The sequence below is a fragment of the Lissotriton helveticus genome, chromosome 8 (genome assembly GCF_964261635.1).
Source record: "Lissotriton helveticus chromosome 8, aLisHel1.1, whole genome shotgun sequence".
Classification (NCBI taxonomy): Eukaryota; Metazoa; Chordata; class Amphibia; order Caudata; family Salamandridae; genus Lissotriton; species Lissotriton helveticus.
Genome location: NC_136069.1, coordinates 256,650,857 through 256,671,272, shown reverse-complemented (window position 1 = coordinate 256,671,272; position 20,416 = coordinate 256,650,857). Strand labels below are relative to the sequence as shown.

The 20,416-nt window shown below is 42.3% G+C and overlaps 1 protein-coding gene across 2 annotated transcripts in view; it reads left to right on the top strand.

The window, feature by feature from the left end:
* DCUN1D5 (defective in cullin neddylation 1 domain containing 5) overlaps positions 1–8,943 on the top strand; it is a 132,134-nt gene extending 123,191 nt beyond the window's left edge. For both annotated transcript variants that reach the window (XM_078657017.1, XM_078657018.1), the window contains exons 8-9: positions 5,206–5,308; positions 8,595–8,943. In XM_078657017.1, coding sequence (XP_078513143.1) covers positions 5,206–5,308; positions 8,595–8,650 — 159 coding nt within the window. In that variant the 3' untranslated portion in view covers positions 8,651–8,943. The remainder of the gene's footprint in view (positions 1–5,205; positions 5,309–8,594) is intronic.
* The last annotated feature ends 11,473 nt before the right edge of the window (positions 8,944–20,416 follow it).

Sequence of the window (20,416 nt, the reverse complement as noted above, 5' to 3'; positions counted from 1 at the left end):
CCAGATCCGCAACAGCTCAATCTGGCGATCTGGCTCCTGAGGTCTTAGAATTTGGCTACCTCAACCTGCCTCCTGAATGCATGGCCATCATCCGGGAGGCACGGAAGCCCACGACCAGAGCTTGCTATGCTGCAAAATGGAAGCGATTTGTCATTTACTGTACAGACAACAATATCAACCCGCTAGATGCATCCATTCCTAACATCTGCTATTTGTTACATCTTTACAAATGCAATCTAGCGTACGCTTCCATTCGGATCCATCTATCCGCCATAGCGGCTTATCTCCAGAATAGGCAGCACCTCTCTGTTTTCAGGGTGCCTGCCATTAAAGCCTTCCTAGAGGGGCTGAAACGAGTCATTCCTCCTAGAACTCCACCAGCTCCTGTGTGGAACCTCAATGTGGTCCTCACTAGGCTGATGGGCCCACCTTTCGAGCCACTGCACTCTGTTTCTAACGTGGAAAGTGGCTTTTCTTGTTGCTATCACGTCGCTCAGACGTGTTAGTGAGCTGCAAGCGCTCACTATCCAAGAGCTATTCATCCAAATACATTCTAACAGGGTGGTGCTCCGCACTAACCCCAAATTCCTTCCAAAGGTGGTGTCACAGTTTCATATCAACCAAACTATTGACCTGCCTGCATTTTTCCAAAACCCACAAACGGTAGCAGAAAGAATGCTTCATACATTAGACATTAGGAGGGCGCTAATGTACTACATTGACAGAACACAACCCTTTAGGAAGACACAACAACTTTTTGTTGCCTTCTCCGCACAACACAAAGGCAACCCCATTTCCAAAGCGGGAATAGCCAGATGGATTGTTAAATGCATTCAAATCTGTTATCAAAAGGCTAAACGCACTTTAACAATACCCCCAAGAGCGCACTCCACACGCAAATTGGGGGCCGCCATGGCTTTCCTGGGGAACATTCCTTTAGAAGACATTTGTAGAGCAGCCACATGGTCTACACCACACACATTTACCAAGCATTACTGCGTAGATGTGCATTCCAAACAGCAAGCAGCTGTGGGACAGGCTATTCTCAAGACACTTTTTCAAGCTTCTGCAGCTGGCACGGGCAACCGCCCTTAATGGAGGGACTGCTGTGTATTCTATGCACTAGATATGAATTTAGCAGCCCACATGCCTCGAACTGAATATGCTACTTACCAGTATGCATCTGTTCTTGGCATGTAGGGCTGCTAACATTCATATCGCCCGCCCTCCTCCCCGGTGCCCGTAGCGGCTGCAGACACTCTCTTGCATTCATCATTAGCATGGACATCCTTTACACTATTTCACTCCATCTCTGCCACAATGGCTAAAAACAATCTGGGGATGGAGCCGATGCCCATGCGCACTGTAGTCCAGGGGAGGAGCCACCTATCTCGTGATATTTCGAAGACTCTTCCAGGACAACAATGTGCAATCATCCGGACCCAACACTAGGCGGCGATCTATGCACTAGATATGAATGTTAGCAGCCCTACATGCCAAGAACAGATGCATACTGGTAAGTAGCATATTCATTTTCTTATAAACAGTGCGCTAAAGGGGCAGGCGCAGTCTGGTACTAAATGTCTGCACTTCTTTGTAAGAGAGGAGAGTCCCCGCACTTTCGCATGGTTTTATAAGTTTATAATCCTAGTACTCCCTCAAATTAGTGCATCTGTAGACATCCCATAATAGACTTCCTGCTAGAAAATATCTCAGCTCCTGGAGACACCCCTTGAGTACCTGCAAGGACCAGATGTAGCATCCCCAAAACAGTTACAGACCCCCCCTCCCCTCCCCTCCCCCCAAGTAACAAACCGGCCCCCACCCTTCCGGCCCACGGGGAAAACGCATCGAGAACTCGTTGTGGTGTAAAACGGAATTTCCATGAATGCTGAAACAAAATATTTTAACTTACAAATTAGTAGTTTTGTGTTGTAGCTTGTCTGAGTAAGATATAACTTTGTAAGGTGTCTATTTTGAGCTAGTGAATCTGACTCTCCCCAGTTACTCTTTTGGGATATTAATACCATCTTGGTAACATTATCACCGGTTGATTTTTAAATGCAGCGATCACCAGCAGATGTCGAGTTAACGTTTACAGAGTGTTTGGCGCAGCATTGCCTTCATTATTCATTCTGTTTAGCAACTTTTGCTCTGCTGCTACTTGAAATGGTTTTATTGGTGGAACCTGCTTATTATTTAGCAGATGGTGGATTATGTGGCAAGTGTGGAAAATTCCATAATGCTGTGGCTAGCCTATAGGCATTGAGGCATTGCAGTGATTCTGGTTACGATTTATGGTTATCCTTGGGCTTGCTGTTTAACCAGGTCTGTGCCCTGATGTCCTCTTTTGTAAGATTAGGAATAATGGGTGCATAAACCTTGGCTGCCTCTAAATGTGTTTTTGTCAGAAATGGACGTTTTCTTGTTTTGAATAGATTTGCGTGGCAGTCTTCTTCTGGTGCTGCAGGAGACAGGGATCTACTACAAGGAAACACTAGATGGGCATCATGGGTCTTTCAGACTGTCGTATAAACATTTGTATATAATCTACACTAAAGCCCTGTCACCGCTTCCACTCCCTTTTCGCATGTCAGTGTGCGCCTTTCTTTCGCTACTGCCGTTGTGCTCCACTTTGCACTTCTGCACTACTGATGGACCGGCAGTCCTGTTAATCCCTTAACAGATTATGGTGCTTTTTGCTAAACTTGCTTCTCTTTAAAACATTCTAAATTACAATTAAGACACATAGAACCTATTTGGTCCGACAAAAATAATAGACAGGAATGGCTCTAATGGTTATCAATCGCATTGAGATGAAATCTAATTACTGAGATTAGCAGATACTGAATTTAAACAAGCATTTGCAATGCAATAGAACGCGAGTTTGAGCTATTGACATTGCAAATAACAATGCCTTTTATTTGTTTTGGTTTTTAAAACCTAAATAAAAGGCATTGTCATTTACAATGCCAATAGCTTAAACTCTGTAAATGCGAGACCTATTGCATTGCAAATGCGTGTTAAGTCTGGTGCAAGCTTTGATGTGGGAGAAGCTTTCAAACTCCCCCCCACCCCCTTCAAATTTCCCGCCTACTTATCATGGCTCCACTGGGTCTGTGGTCACAAAAGGCTAGTGTGAATTTCTTTGTGTGGGCTGAGGCACCTTTGAAGGTCATGTGACAGGTGACGGCTTTACACCTTCCATCAAGTCAGGATGGCCCATTCTGCCAACACCCAATCCCTGTATTGTGTGACTGTCTGGGAGGAATACACAGAGGCCAACATAGCCATGTGACCCAGGAACAGTCTGCTATCCTAGCACCAAATGGTTCGGACAAATAAAGTGCCAACTTACTAAAAGTTACTTTTTCTGAATTGTGACTTCAAATCTGACTTTACCATTAGAGTATTTTTAATTACAATTCGTCAGCCGCCAAACGGATGTTTCTACTTGCTCCCAAACAAATGTTTACACTTATTTAATGTAATATGGTAACCCAGTGTTATCTTATGGGAGTAGTAGTAGGCCTCGCAGTAGTGAAACACATTTTTGAGTTTTTCAACACCAGGACATGTATCACTTTACAGCACATGTCCAACTTTTTAAATACACTGCATCCTGACCTGTGGCCTGTTTAGGGCCTACATCAGGGGTGACTTGTATGTATTAAAAAGGAAGATTTAGGCCTGGCAATAGGTTTGCTTTACCAAGTTGAAATAGTTGTTTAAAATTGCATTCTGGCTGCAATAGCAGACCTAAAACATGTTTTAAAAGGCATCTTGAATGAGTGCTGCAGGCCCACTAGTTAATTTAATTTACTGACCCTGGGTTTGCTAAGGACTAAATCCAACAAAAGCAAATTCAGCAAAACCGGATGGGAGAATACATGAAGTTTGGGGGTGACCCTGCAGAGAGACAAGTGCAACACACTGCTTATAATCAAATTAAGAATTTTACTTACCACCCCCCACCAGTTCTTTGTTTGCCACCCCTTCCTCTAGCTACCAATGGATTGGCGCAAAACCTTAACAGAGAAATAGCAAACTAGTCCTTCCAAGCATTTGCCAAATCAGTGTTAGCAAATGAAACCTTTTTGCCATCCTCCCCTAGCCCCATATGATCGATCTGCATACTCTTAAAATGGCAAGCGAATGGTAACCAGGCTAAGTCTCTGCTAAATGATGTGCATATTTGTCTAATATTTCTGACGCCCTCACGTACTTTCTGTTGTAACATCTTCCCCATTGAATCTTTAGGAAACCTCAAATAACTGCCCTTGGTGTTACTTGATATCTCCTGCCACATTTGATGCAGATTGATCAAGAAGTGCCAAACAATGGCAAATTAAACTTTTATTTATCCCCTCCCTTTTTAAATTTGCCCCGCCCCACCATGGACAGGCTCAAAACTTGACATTCCAGTTGAAAACTGATCCTTTCAAGCTTCTGCCGAATTTTGTGCAGATTCATCACACCGTTCTAAAAGTTATTAGCAAATTAATATGTTTGCCCTCTCCCCTTTTTAACTGACCTCTTCCCTGTGATGGATAGTAACAAATTTATAAATACTAAGAGTAATCTCAACATGGTATCTTGCAAATTACTTGCCTATTTTATCAAACAGTGCCACATTTATAAGCAGATCAATAAATTGCAATTCACAAGAAGTAGAAAAGTGTTAATGGTTTCAAGCTTATTCAGCACCTTTTCCAAACGCTAATATCTCAAGCTTCTGAGCAGATTTACACCAAAGCAGTAAAAGCACACTTTCAGAATAATGTTCTACATGCAAACCAAGTTTAATGTAAATCTGTTTAGTGATTTTAACTGTAGGTGGGAGGAAATATTTTGCATGATAGTTAAAATAGTGACTCATCATATTTGAGGCTTGGTCTCACTTTTTTTCTCCATGCGTTAAATTGCACACAATTTACCATGCCGGACCTTCGTTAGCTAAGCGAATCCTAAATTTGGTGCATATGGTTTATGCTAGGCCAAAGTTATTGGCAAATATATCTTTTTAATTTCAGTGGGAAATTCGATTGATTAGTAACTACACAGTGTAACATTCATTGGTTACCAGTTAAGTGCTCTAGTTTTGTTGTGTGTACAGTCGAAGTCCTATGTTTTGATGCAAATTATGTGAATTGGATGTCTCTTAAATGCAGTTTTTTTATGCAAACACATGTTTTTTTTCTTTAGCAATCAAAATACAGAGTCATGAACAAGGATCAGTGGTACAATGTGTTAGAATTCAGCAGGACTGTGCATGCGGATCTTAGTAACTACGATGAAGATGGTGCATGTAAGTGTAATGTTTTATTTTCCATTTGATTGATGTATGCTGACAAAATAGTACAGAACCCTCAATTAATTAATTAAAGATGTGCATGTGGATCTTCGTAACTACGATGAAGATGGTGCATGTAAGTGTAATGTATTATTTTCCATTTGATTGATTTACGCTGTCAAAATAGTACAGACCCCTCAATTAAATAGATCAGTTAAGACAATAAAAAATATTTTGTACATGTTGATGAATTACTCTTCTACAGCACCACCCAGTTTCACCTCAATGACTCCCTTCCCCTTCTGCTCGTATATCTCTTGGTAAAGTCCATTTAGTATTGAGGAACTGAACTCAAGAACTATAGTTGACAAAGGTTCACCCTTTGCTTTGAAACTGACAGTATTGCACCAAGAGTAAAAACATCTATTTTTGCTTTTGAGATGTAATAGTTTGTCCTAGTGAATAAAACCGGATATTTCACTCTTTCGCAAAATACGGTGTGTGTGCACCTTGCACCACCATGTTAAGCAACGTCCCATGGTCTGGTTCTTTTTCTTTTTCACATGTTCCGTTCACTGAGTTTTTCTGACAAACATAGAGGTGAAATTGTCTCTTTCCATTTTTCAGAATCAGATTTCTGCTACTAAACACCTGCCCTGTTAAACAGCATGGGCTTGTTGGTGCTTGCCAAATGGTACCGATATTTTAGTTCCATGGGTGAGTTGTTCAGCATGCCAGTGTTACTTGAGCCCTGCATGGGATAAGAGAAACTGGTCTACTGGATAACTTTGTTTTTTTTATCGTTTTGAGATTAGAGCAACTGATCTCCGATTCATAGGACTCTTTCAGAAGGGGAAAATGCCCTTGATGATAAACACCTGGGTTCCTAGGTTTGTGGAGTTATGTTTACATTTACACATGTTACTAGGTATTTACCTGACATTTGCACTCATGTGTGTACTCCTCCTGAGGTACTAAGGTGTACACTGCTCTAAATTTGAATCATAAGCTGTGTTTTTTGTTCATATGGCCTGGAAATTATGCTTAATTTGTGCTTGTGTGCCTGTGTATACGTTGTATGTTGTCTGAGATGTGCTATAATAGTGTGTTACAGTTTACAAAGTATGTGAAAGAAAAGGACAGTGATGCAAGCCAGGAGATTGTGATGTCTTCTAGATGTGATGTGATGCAGAGTGCCAAGTTAAATGGAAGGCTTGGAAGTGCAATGTGGTTAAAAAGAATGGTGTTGACTTGGTCCTCATGTGACTGGAGGAGCTAATGTCTTCGCTTTGTTTTGCTCCTTTACTGCCATTGTCAAATTGGCAATATGATCACACAAAACGGAATTCAGTGGATAGTCTCTATTCCAGTGCATATAGTAATATATTGATTGACTTAGCCTTTCTGGTTTTTTTTTTCTGTATCTCCCACAAAAATGGTCAAAGTAGGTCACCGCGCATATATGGCAAGGCAGTGTTCTCCACATTGCTTCGAGCATCAACCATCTGTTCAATGGTAAATACGGTTTATTCCAGATTGAAATAGGTTTCCTTATTTCATCCTCGTTTAATATTCCCTGGTATTGTATGTGATACAGGTGACCTGAAGTTTCACTTTAGTCACTACAACCTTGAGATAGCAACTTTCACTTTGCAGTCAAGTCTACCCCATAAGCTTACCCTGGAAAAGTTCTCTTTGGGAACTGGTGACTGCAATGAGTGTCCCTGGTCGCTTGGAATTCCCATGCGCTTCTGATTTTCCCAATCTCTCGGAAAAGTCTTTTGTGCAGCGAGACGTATTGTTTACTATGCACTGGTTTTACATCCCGCCCCTAGCATACTGTTGATTGTTTTCGTGTTTACTCATTTGCGTTCTTTCAGTTGCTTAGCTCCCTTAGCCTTCCTGTCCTTTTTGTGTTGTCTCTTCCCTGGACATTAGCAAAGTACACGTGTTCTTTCTCTTCCTTTTGCAACACACGTTTTTGTGTGTAATAAGTGTTTTAGTATTTCGGGATGTGCAATATGCTTTCCTGCTTTTATCAGGCATTCGGCTTCCTATTTAATTTACTTTCACCCTATCTGCAAGTGTTAATCAACATTTTTGTTGGGTCACATCCACAATTGCACTACTCTAAGCCACTCTATACCACACAGTGCCACTCTGTGCTGCTCTATTTCACGCCATGCTGCTTTTAATCCATGCCACTCCATTTCACTGCTGCGCGCCACTCCATTTCACTGCTGCGCTCCACTCCATTTCACTCCCTGCGTCATTCCACTTCACTGCACCAGTTGTTCACCCACTCCCTCTACGCCACTCCACTCGTCTCCTCAATGCCACACCACTAACATTTAGCCATACTGAAAAGCAGCAGCCATGCTGCTGTACAACATGGCTAAAAGACATTGGCAAACCAGTATCTTTGCCAATGCTTGTTTAATATGAGTCTCTAACTGCCCACCACCACTTCCTGGAGTAAGCTTTGACTGTTGGCCCTAGTTTCCCAGAGAGATACATGCCCAAAAGAAATAACTTGACTATTTAATTGGATTTAGTTCCTACTGTACCTTCAAATCCCAATGGTAAATGACAATATCCAGATAGGAATCCGCCCACAAACCAGCGACTGTCCAGGACCCCTGGTGTTGCAATTTATGATCACATTTTCATGATCAAAAACATTTACAGTGTCCACTAGCAACATTAAAAAAGCACTTAAAGTCACAGCGTTCAGAAACACTTGCAGCAGCTTGAGGCAAAACCGCAAAATCGAACAGTCTTGGCTTGTGTACATCGAAACTATGTGAATTGGGACTGGGGCGTTCACTTCCCTCATTAGACTTGAGCCTTTCTTCCGTCATACTGGGAACTGCTGCATAACTACAGCATATGATGTGACCAAAAGGCGGGTAGCAGCACTCTATAAAATGGTTTAATAAATGTTGGATATTAGATTTTGATCCAGATCAGTAACATTCCATAATTCTGCATGCTGATAATGGAGAACCTCTGTAGTAAGGACAGTTCAGTTTTCCTACTTGGACAATGGTTTGCATGTTGATTGGTTAGGGCAGTATGTATGTGCTCACTGGTCAAATGGACTAAGGCAGTATTTTACTTTCAGATGATATAAACCGAATTTTATCCAGGTTATTTTTTGTCAAACCAATGTTCCGCCTCAGCTTAAAAATATGAACTATGACTGCAGTAAAGAAATAGCGGCCTTTCCTAGAAGGTAACGGATAAAAAATAAATTTCTCTACAAGCATAATATATATATTTTCTTCCTTCTTAATTGCAGGGCCTGTACTCCTTGATGAATTTGTTGAATGGCAGAAAGTTCGGCAGCCAACATAGCAAAAACAATTTTGCAGATTTTGAGCCTTTTCAATGCCCATTGAGTCACAACATAGTATGAAATGAGAAGGAACCGAAGATCAAACTTTCATCCTTATTGAAGACTTCTCATGGCATTTTCCTTTATTTTAAGGAGCTGAAGATTTCCTATTGCATATGTGATATGGGCATTGGAACTACATCCTCTTTAGACAGACTGAACATTTGAATTTTTGTTTTGAGTCTAGTGATGCTTACAACACATTTCAAAACAATAAAGAAAGATTTGCAACAAGGTCTACAAACTGAAGTCATCCCCTGAGCTTCGTGTCTATTTTCTTTTCTCATTTGGATGCAGCTAGAAGTATACATCTTTACGATTAGCATAGCTGTTTCATGAAGCACCCTTATTCCTGTCAACGAAGGATTACCATTTTTTTCTTCAGAAGTCTACTTAATCCATTTTGCTGTCCAGGTTACCAAATATACTTTGTGCATATCTCTATAAGTCAATGAACGCTTTTACTCTCACATATTCTTCACAATTAATTAAATGATTTTTCTGTCAGTGGTATACACATTGTTTTAATAGTTACTTTAGAATGTATTTGTTCTCTTGTGGGATCCTTTTCAATCCAAGTGTAAGAACCATTCCCTCTGTTGGAGTGGTACCTCAAACATTATAAAACAATTCTATTTTACAGGGCTTCTTTGCCAGCAGTGTATTATTTACATAGAAACCAGCAGCTATGTTCCTTAATGTTACTGGCCCTTTAAAATAGCATTGCAGGGAGATGGCTCTTTACTCTTCTTTGTTGAAGGAACTGCTGAAAGGCCCACTCGCCATCCTCTTGGAGAGGTAGGTCATTTAGTGTTTGGATATAAGGTTTTCTTTAACATAAACTGCTCAGCTCTTCCTCACCCAATTTCTCCGTACTGGTTTGGAAACTTTTCCGCAGCAGTAGCACTACAATGTTGCCAATCAATCAATTAATCAGGGGGCTTTTAAAGCACGCTACTCAGTGCTTGGGGGGACAACAAGGGATTTACAGAAATGTACAAATATTTGCAAACTATTGAGCTGATGAGGAGGCTTGAACACTTGAATTGTTGTCAGGCTCCCTTTATTACTGTGGTAAAGTTGCTTGTTGTTTTCTGCAAGTTGCGTTCTAGCCCGTAATATATACTTCCTCGAACGCAACTTACAGAAAGTGACAACCAGCAATTTCGCCATAGTAATGGCACAAAACAGGTGTTGCTTCGCTCCCCCCACCCGATGTTTTGTCTCTTCCCTGTGTTGCTTTACCTAACCCCCTTTGTGTTGCTTCTGGTCCTGCAATTGCTTGCCGTCCCCCACCCTTTTGCTTTAATGTAAATTATGGAGTGGACTTCTTCCACTTCAGCAGGAAGGATGGTTTTAGATATTGGGTCCGGATTGTAGAGAGACAGTTCTGGTGTGTTCCCAAAATAGGACTGCAAAAAAGTTTCCCCGGGAACTCTATATTTGCCAGACGAAAAAAAAAACTGTAACCTTTTCGTCCGTCTTTGGTGCTGTTATGAAAGCTCCATGCATGACACGTTTTTCCAAAGAGCGTTGACATTCCTTGATTGGAGTGAATTTGAAGAGCGGTGTGTGAGGTAAGTGACAGTTGCATTTGTGGAATATTTGAACACGGGTAGCTTGTTTAGTTAAATATCTAAATTAAATTAATTCATATCTGTACTCGGCAACAGAAGATCTCAGTGCTAGTATCATTTGCAGAGAAAACAGAACTTGCTGCTGTGAGCAGTGTAATTGGAACAGTATTTCTACTTCCCTGCCACTCGTGTATAATCGGTCGCAGTTAGCCACACCATAATTGCATTACAAAATAAAACAAGCATTTGCAATGCAATAGCAGTTTGGGGTATTGTAAATGAGTGCCTGGCAGTAACTGCGCCTCTTTTACTGCCAGCCTTGCTTCTCGTAAGTAAGTACCATAAATACATGTTTATGCACTGCTTGCAGGTTTTCAAAACGCATAAATAAAAGGCATTGTCATTTATAATGCCAAAAGCTAACTTTCTCTCAAATGCGAGACCTATTGCATTGCAAATGCTTGTTCTGTGTCTCATTGACATGGGTCTGAAGTTCTCTATGCTTATTGGACTAAATTCCTCAACATTTTTGATAGTTACTAGATCAGATGTCTAGATGTCTCTTAATACATCTGGGTTTAAGCTCTTCACTGAGGGGTTTCTGGAACCTGTTCTGGCTGTCTGGGAGAAACTTTCTGTCATCACACTCTTCACTAAAATTCTAGTGGGTCAAGGTTCGTCTTCGAAACTGAACCCAAATTGCTTTTCCTTCGCACCTCCAGATGGCAAGATGAAACATCTGGACTTTATGGGCTGACCATTCTTTACCTGCGGCAGCCTTGCCATATATATATATGGTGCATGTCACCTGTTGCCTGTCCTGCTCTGTCTATGCTGTGTGGGAACGGATATAGTGGGAACTGATATAACATAGTTATTAATCTTTCAGGCCACCATAAAATGCCTTTTTCTTAATTGGTCAGTGACCGTTTGGGCTCCTTCCAACAAATCCTGAAGTGCTATCTGGATTCTGGAGGCACTGACTTGGACCGTGGGCACGGCTGTCATGGTGCGTCTCCATACTTGGATGCATTCCAGTGGTTCCTCAGACATGCCCTTTTATGTTGCATGAGTATTGGGGAGAAGGCTGACTTCATCCTGAAACATCTGAAAAATGAATGTGTGGTTTGCTTGCTGGATCGTGTTTCACCAGTGAGGCAATGCCACCAGCATTATAGACAGTTTGGAGACTCTGGTACTACCCGCATGGCAGCACCAACCTTTGCCGCTATTACACACACTCCCAACAGAGCACTAGCCTCTTTTCTGGCATTGGTTGATGTAGGAGGCACCATCAAGTGAAGCAGCAGATCCAGCCCGATCATGCTCTGCTGCTTGAACCTTCTTTTTATCTACTTCTACCCTTTCTTTCTTCCCCTCCTCTCCATTGGACCACTCTCCTTAAACCAAGATGTTCTATGTTTTCCTTATTCCTTTCCAGAACATGGCCTGGTAATTAGCTTTCTTGAGCTAGAATACCTTGGCACTAAGGACTTCACCAATGTGCCACCCTGAGACAGAAAGCTGTATGACTGTTAACAACCGTCAACCCACTGACCATTACTTGAGTGAGATGCATCAATCCTGTAAGATATCAAAGGGATAGTTCAGTGAAACCCAAACCCTCTTTCATCATGAAAAGGAACATTCAAGAACACTCTGAAACCAAGGGTATATTTCTAGATGTATTTGAAATCAAACTATTCTAGTGCATACAAGGTGAGTAATAACTATTATAGAACCAAGCAAACTAGTGACAACTATTCTTCTCAGGAAGGTAAATACTAAAAATCATGAAAATTGTCATGAAGCTTATTTAGATTGTTTCCCGGCCTCCCTTACTTTCAGCTAAATAGGCTAAACTTTGCACCAAAAGAGACCTATTTTGGTTTTGTTGCTCATAAGAGGATAGCAGATGCGTACTATCTCAGAAAACTCTATGCACAAGAACTTAACATTGTCTGCTATTCTCATCTGCAATTAGGCATGCAAGAAAGCAGCCCAAGTCAAGGCTAGGTGCACAACACTGCAGCCTTCTGCTAAGGAAATTGATTACCGCTCTTTATGGCCCTGTTTGCTCTTGTCTGGTACTAAGTTTATGCAGTATTGGGGTATCTTTAATAGATTCACATGCCTGACTCCTTCCCCGTCGCCGTGGCAGGAGTCCCACGGTAAAATACAAAAGTAGTGCCATAAATAAATAGTAGGCTATAAAGAAAAAGCTTGAGGCCTAAATCTTAGTAGCCTATCTACATCCTTATAGTAAAACGAACCAAAAGTCGGCTCCAACCAATCAGCTACCCGCACCCTCTAGAACATTCAGCAGAGGCAGTTATCATCAGATTTTCACCGCACGTCGTGTGGAAGTGTCTCCCTGAGTGCCACTCATTTTTTTTTCTCTTCAACTGTTAGAATGTCTGACAGGAAAGCTCTATTCAAATCCTGCAGGTCCTGTGATAAGAAAAGGGTCCATGTTGATGACCAGCATTAAAATTGCATTTATTGCCTTTATCCGAAGCATGAGGCCAAAATCTGTCGTACTTTACCTACCAAGACTCTTTGGGATAGAGAGGCAAGACTGCTTTTATGGCTTAAATCCTCTTCGGCTGAGGAGGAAGACTGAGCCTCTACTTCTAGCAAGAGAGCTAGATCTCATGACAGCTCTTCTAGTGATGGAAGAAAACACCACAAATTTTCCCATGATGTCACTGACCCTTTACAGAGGTCACCTAAGCATTTTTTTGGGTAAACAGTCTCCACCCTCTACATCGGTCAAGGAGTCTAAGAAAACATCTTCTACAAAAACTGAGAAAAGGACATATTAAGTCTGTCACGTAGACGCCCTCGTCGACGACGATTTGTGTGACCTGCCACATCGTCAACAGCAACTGTGTCGACGACAGTCCTTACCTCACCTAGTCTGTCTACCAGAATCTCAATCCCAACTAAATCCAAGTCTGTTCTTGAAGAATCGTCGACGAGAAAGTCATCAACTAAGTAGACGTCGAATCCATCGACTGCAACGTCGACTAAGCCTCCACCGTCGGAGAAGGCGCTAAAATTGACTAAGTCTACTACATTGTCAACATCTGCCCTGTCTATGAGGAGTCCGTCAACGACGGATATACCGATTCAGGTCAACGAGTCAACGGTGATTACTATATCTTCACAGTCGACTCCCATGTCGTCTGGACTTTCCCAACTCAAGACTTTCCGAAGGCCCCTTGCGAAACAGGATTATAGTAAGATTTCTCTGCTTCTGCCTTCACACCTCTTAGAAAGTTACGTAGAAGATGATGATTATGAGGAAGAGGACCATGAGGGACCTTATGGCATAGCTCATCATCCTACTGAACTTAACATCAAATGTCAGGATGACGACTATCAGGAAGAATATTATCAGGAGCTACTGATGGTTCAACGTCATAGGTATCAGTTTCACAAAAGGGAGTCACTCCAGAAGGAAATGAGTCCCCTTCCTCCAACGCTGATACAGGATCTTCAAGCTATGCTGGTGGATTACATTCAAAGTTTTCCCCCTCAGCGGGCTGTCTCGGAACATCCACCCCGACCAGCAGTGATTCCTGATCCTTTACCTGAGCCTGATGCTCCTTTTACACCGGCTCATCCTTCTGGTCCTTCGGATCAGGTGCAGCATGACACTTCCTCCTCTGAAGACGAGGTTGAGGAAGGCAAATTACCTGACCATGTTCCCATTCCGTATCCCTTGGACGATAATATAATTCCAATGCCTTCTCCGCCTCTTCCGCTACCCTCTGATTCTCCTGAGGACATCGGGAGCTTTCATAATTTGATACAGCGTGCGGCCGCTAGATTCCAACTGCCTGTTACTGTCTAACAGACAGACTGTTTTTTTACATGATTTCAAGGAGTGAAGAAAAATCACGTGAGCTATACTTATCATGGACTACATCTGGCAAGAGGGTGTTAAGATAATGAAGACTCCTGCATCCATCCCGGCAGTGCTTCCTCGCAAAGAGACGAAATACCGTGCCCCTAAAAATAGCCCATCTTGTCTTATAGGTCATCCACGACCAGATTCAGTCATTTCGCAAATCACCCAACGGCGATCAAAGAATCCTGCAACGCCTATCACCACGCCACCTGACAAGGAAGGACTTCGTCTGGACCTCACAGGCAAGAAATTTTTCTCCATGGCAGTGGCCTTTATTAGAGCGGCTAATGCGTTAGTGATTATCGGCCGCTATGACCGACAAATGTTGTCAGATATGGCGGGTCTCATTGACCTCATCCTAGAAGACCATAGACAGGAGGCCAGGAAGATCCTATTGGAGGGTGAGCATGCTGCCTCAGAAACAATAGATTGTGCACTGGACATTGTTAACACCAATTTCCGTCAACTTGCTGGAGCTGCAGTGCTTAGACGCCAGTGGTGGCTTAAAGCCACTACTTTCAGACCTGAAGTCCAAACAAAGATTCTTGTCATGGCCTACGACGGGGATTCTTTGGAAAACAAATTGAGGCCCTGCTAGCTATTAAAACTAGCACTGATACCGCTACATCTTTAGGCGCCCTTCAGTACAGGCACAGATCTTTCAGAGGCGCAAGAGGAAGATACCAATCAAACCAACAATATCGGCAGTATCAATCTCAGTATCTACAACCTTACAATCAGTCATTCCGCCAATCTTCAACGGCAAGTTTCTCCCGTCGGGGCGGTCGAAAGCGATCACAGAATCAGGGCTGAGACACTAACAGGTAACAGTGATCTCACCAGGGCACCAACCAAATTGCCCTCCATACCCGTGGGCGCAAAGATTTAAACCTATGCGCACAGGTGGCAAAAATTACTTCAGACCTATGGGTTCTGGAACTGGCCACCAAGGGCCACACCCTGAAATTTCTCAAACGGACACCTACTATTCCGCCCAGGGTTCCCCCTTGTCTTATTATTCAAAGAAACCTAAATGATGCTCCTCAAGAAAGCAATAGAGAAGGTTTCATTATCTCAAAAAGGAACAGGTTTCTATTCTAGTTTCTTCCTTATCAGAAAGAATTCAGGGGAATGGCGACCGATTCTAGACCTCTGCAAGCTCAACAAATTCCTACAAAATGCAAACTTTCAGGATGGTCACTCTTTCCGACATTTTAAGCTGTTTAAACTAAGGAGATTTTATGACTACTCTGGATATGGGCGACTAGTATTTCCACATCCCTATCCACCCCAAACATCACAAATATCTCCGGTTCACAGTGGCTGGCGCCACGATCAGTACAAAGTGCTTCAGGTTGGCCTGAAATCAGCACCAAGAATTTTCACGAAGTGCTTGGCACCAGTAGCAGCAGCATTGAGATCTTGAGGAATCCAAGCGTTCCCTTAGCTGGACGATTGGCTGCTCAAAGGTCCTTCGGAACACAAAGCCAACATTGCCACAGCAACCTGTATCCATCTCTTCGCCTCACTAGGGCTGACGCTCAACGAGAGCAAATCCAGTTGCATCCACTTCAAGTCATTCCTTTTCTTGAAGCGACACTAGACACGGTCCAGTGCAAAGCATTCTTGTCACACGACCACCAAATACGCCTCCAAAAATTAACCTCTGTCATTTCAAGAAGGTCGGTTTCTGTCTGGATGTTTGCATTACTCCTGGGGATGTGCTCTTCTGCAATCAATCTCATACCCATGGCACGGCTCAAATTGAGGCCTCTTCAGGAAGAACTACACCTTCAATGGCAACAAGCCTTGGGGTCTTTCGACGAATCCATCAAGATCACGCCGCGCATGATAGATTCTCTGCATTGGTGGTCACAAACAGCGACTCTGGCCCATAGTCTCACATTTCTGCAAACCATTCAGACTTTGTCTTAACGACTGACGACTCCATGGAGGGATGGGGAGGTCACCTGCAGGATTTGCAAATTCAAGGAAAATGGTCTCAAGTGCAGAAACAGCAACATATCAACAGATTGGAGCTCTGTGCCATCGTTCTATCTCTGCAAGCTTTTCTCCCAAGGATTGCGGGCTCCTCAGTGCTGGTCTGTACTGACGATACAACCAGCATGTATTACATCAACAAGCGGGGACAAACAAAATCCACTATGCTTTCGCAGGACGCACAGGAGTTGTGGGAGTGGATCACGCTCCACAAGATAACCCTGAGAGCCGAGCACGTCAGTGGTCTCCACAATACTCTGGCGGATACACTGAGCAGGTCCCAATAAGTCTGTCACGAGTGGGAGCTGGAACAGGCGCAGATAAACAGAATATACCAGTCTTGGGGCAAACCAGCCCTGGATCTATTTGAGCAACGAGGGAGAACAGGAAATACTGAAATTATGCCAGTAGGTTCCCTCAGCAGGGCTAAAGGGGGAATGCCCCGTCCATGCGATGGTCAAGGATTTGTGCATAGGCTTTTCCCCCAATACCATTGATCCCGAAAGTGATCCGAAAGATGAAGCTAGAGGCTTGCCAACTAATTCTGCTTGCCCTCCTGTTGGCCAAGACAGTATTGGTTCCAGGAACTTCTGCTATGGTCTCAAGCCAAGCCCATTCGCCTTCATCCAACACCAACGATGTTGTCACAGGACATAGGCCAAGTGCTTCATCTGGACCCACGGTTGCTGCAATTTGCATGCATGGCTCCTGATTTCTTAGATTTCAGGGACCTCAACATTTCGCAAGACAGTCGTGAAATTTTGGCTAAATCTCGTGCTCAGAGCACAATCGACTTATCGCCTTAAATGGAAGCGATTTTGTTGGTGCAAAGCGAATAACATTCACCCAGTCCAAGCTCCTGCGGAACAAATCCCCCTTTATTTGCTTTGGCTAGCGGAATCTGGGCTTACCTTTTCAAAGCTCAATTTCCATCTGGCTGCTCTTTCCAGATTCAGAAAATGCGGTAAACTTCCTTCTCTCTGTTCGTCCTCACTTGTCAAACAATTCATGAAAGGACTTTTTCATGCATTCCCTTCGGTGCGAGCACCCGATCCACAAAGCTGATCTTAAATTCCTCACTTGGAAGGTCGACCTTTTACTGGCTCTGACTTCCGCAAGAAGGGTTAGTGAAATCCAAGCTTTCACGATTAAGGAACCCTTTTTACATTTTACTCAGGACTATGTAATTCTTCGAACAAACTGTAGATTCTATCCCTAAAGTACCACCACAATTTCACCTGAATGAACCGGTAAGGTTAAGAACTTTCTTTCCCAATCCATCTGAAAGAGCATTACACTCTTTGGATGTTAAGCGCTGTTTAAAATTCTACTTACGAAAGACTAAAGATATCAGACGTTCAGAACAACTGTTAGTGGCCTATGTTCAGGCAACACTTGGAACTGCAGTGACGAAGGCTAGTCGCCAGATGGCTTGCCTCTGCTATTCATTTCTGCTATAAAAAGGCCAACAAAACTAAGAAGGAAAGCCAAGGCACATTCTACCAGAACTGTGGCAGCTTCTACCGCATTGTTTGCTAGAGTGACTCTAGAAAATATCTGCCGTGCTGCGACATGGAAAAATGTCCACACGTTCACAAGGCATTACGGTCTTCAATCTGCACATTAGGAAGATGCAGCGTTTGGACAGGCTGTCTTACGCCATCTTTTTCACTAAGGTCAGATTCCTATAGTTTTTTCTTTGAAGTTTATCTTTCATCAGTTTCTCTTTCTGTGCGGTTATATTTATTTCAATATTTATGCTCCTATGTTTCACAGATCATGTGTTAATTTGCTTTAAAGACTTACATATTTATATATATATATATATGTGTGTATATATATATATATATATATATATATATATATATATATATATATATTATACTTGTATATTCATGTTTTATTTCTACTGTCTTTTTAAAATGACTTGATTTTCTCAAGGCTTGGTCATTGCAGTTGTTTTCAATGTTATGGATGTAGTTTGGGAGTTTACGAACACTTGTCTCCCACAATCCGCTAGCGACAGTACATTTGGCATACTGCTTGCTACTCTGATTCAAGCATGGGAATCTATGAAAGATACCCCAATACTGGATAAGAAAACAAGTTGCTTACCTGTAGCTACAGTTATCCAGTATTGGCATCTTTCATGCTCCCACCCTCCTCCCCATCAAGTCAGTTCTCAGTGAATTTGGGATACTTACTTCCCACTTGTGCTAAGAAAATCTGAGAACTGCCTCTGCTGAGAGTGTTCTAGAGGGTGCTGGTAGCGATTGGTTGGAGCTGACTTTGTTTTTTTTTACTATAAGGATGTAGATAGGCTACTAAGATTTAGGCCTCAGGCTTTTTCTTTTTAGCCTACTACTTGTTTATGGTGCTACTTTTGTATTTTACCGTGGGACTCCCGCCTCGGTGCCAGGGAATGATTCAGGTATGTGAATCTATGGAAGGTACCAATACTGGATAACTGTAGTTACAGGTAAGTAACTTGTTTTCTTATCTCAATCCCATTGCACACTGTTCCTAGCTTATAACTTGTATCTAAACATTTTTGAACATTTTCAGAATGAACAATTAGCAGGAAGGTCCTGGTACACTTGCGCTTAAAGAAACCTTGCCTGTTTTTTTTCTGTTGAAACAATAAATGAGATGTGAAGTTATCGGTGTCTATGAAACCTGGTCTATTATTTAAAAACTATCACGGATATTTCAGTCCATACCAAACACACATGAATATATTCAAGGAAGCTTACTTATCACATTGCAATTAATAACTATAGGAGTAAATGTGTATTTATATTTGACACTTATACCTAAAAAATCCAGCATATACAATTCAAAAAGGGGGTACCTCAAAAAGAAAATACACTTTATAACCCATTTGGACTCCATCTGCACCATTTAGGAGTAGATGTATTTGCATGCTTGGACAACTGGCTGGTGGAAGTGGAGTTCATGGTGTTAGTTGAAAAACATAATAACTCTGACTTGAACTTTACGAACAAAGTCTAGAAACCTCACATTACTCCTACGCTGTGGTTAACCTTCATAACAGGAGTGCTGGGCATGGCCCGCATGAGACTCTTCCTCCTCATCCAAGTAGTAATGCCATTTGGGATTTTCTCAAGATCGTGTTGCAGGGATTCTGCACATACACAGAACTATGCTCAGGAATACGGGACCTCCGTGTATAGGGGCTAAGCCTTCCTACCACCTCAGTACCCACAATCCCAATACTTACTAGCTATAGTGTCTCACTCGCTCTCCTAAACCTTCACGAAAATACAAATGATTAGACACCCCAGACCACAACACTCCCGACTACTGAACCGTGGTAGCAAGACGTACCCTTTCGCTCACTCACTCGAACTTATCCACAAGAAGAATTGACAGACAGTTTTAGTTTTAAATGTTTATTTTAACTATCGTGCTCTATAACTCAGTATACGAGCCACTACCAGCAGCAAAACGCATAAACCTAAAACAGTATTGTAGCAAGTCCATATATTATAAAGGGAGATGTCATCTTATATAGACCGTGGATAAAGGACTATAAGGCCGAACCACCCTCCCCCTTCGTAAGACGAAGTATTATTAGATAATAGAAGATCTCTGGACTATGTCTGCAGACCCCATACCTTAGTGCCTAGATGGTATATCTACATCATAGGACCAGCATGGCTCTTCTCCCTGGAAAGGTCCCTCTCAAGTGTGTGTTAACCAAACATGCATTCTCATAATATCATAGCACCAGTGTTCAGCAGCCGCAATTGTGTTAGGTCTAGGTGCTAGGGACTGACCAGAACAACAAGGGGCATTGTCTATCGACCTTTCTCACCGTGTTCAGACTTCTCTCCAGGAACAAACCGAGAACGTGCAAAGCAGACGGTTCTCATGTGAAAGGCATTAACAGAGTATTGTAAGATAAAGTCATATAGAATTTTGCGCAAAAGCAGCATCATGACAGAGCTCATGCTAACTTAGCGATGTCGAAAATTACCCTACCGGCCATATGACACCCGCCCCTTGGCCAGGTTGTAGCATATAGATAAAAGACTTAACTAGACCAAAGATAAGCAGTCAAGTAACGCTTGAGAAGAAGAGGGGGAAAAAAAATGTGGAAAAATTTGAGCAAAACCTATTTTTTGTTGAAAACGTGACTAATGTGTATCAGGATAATACATTAAATCCTGTGAACTGAAGAGTGCAATTTGAGAGAAAGTTAGCTGTAG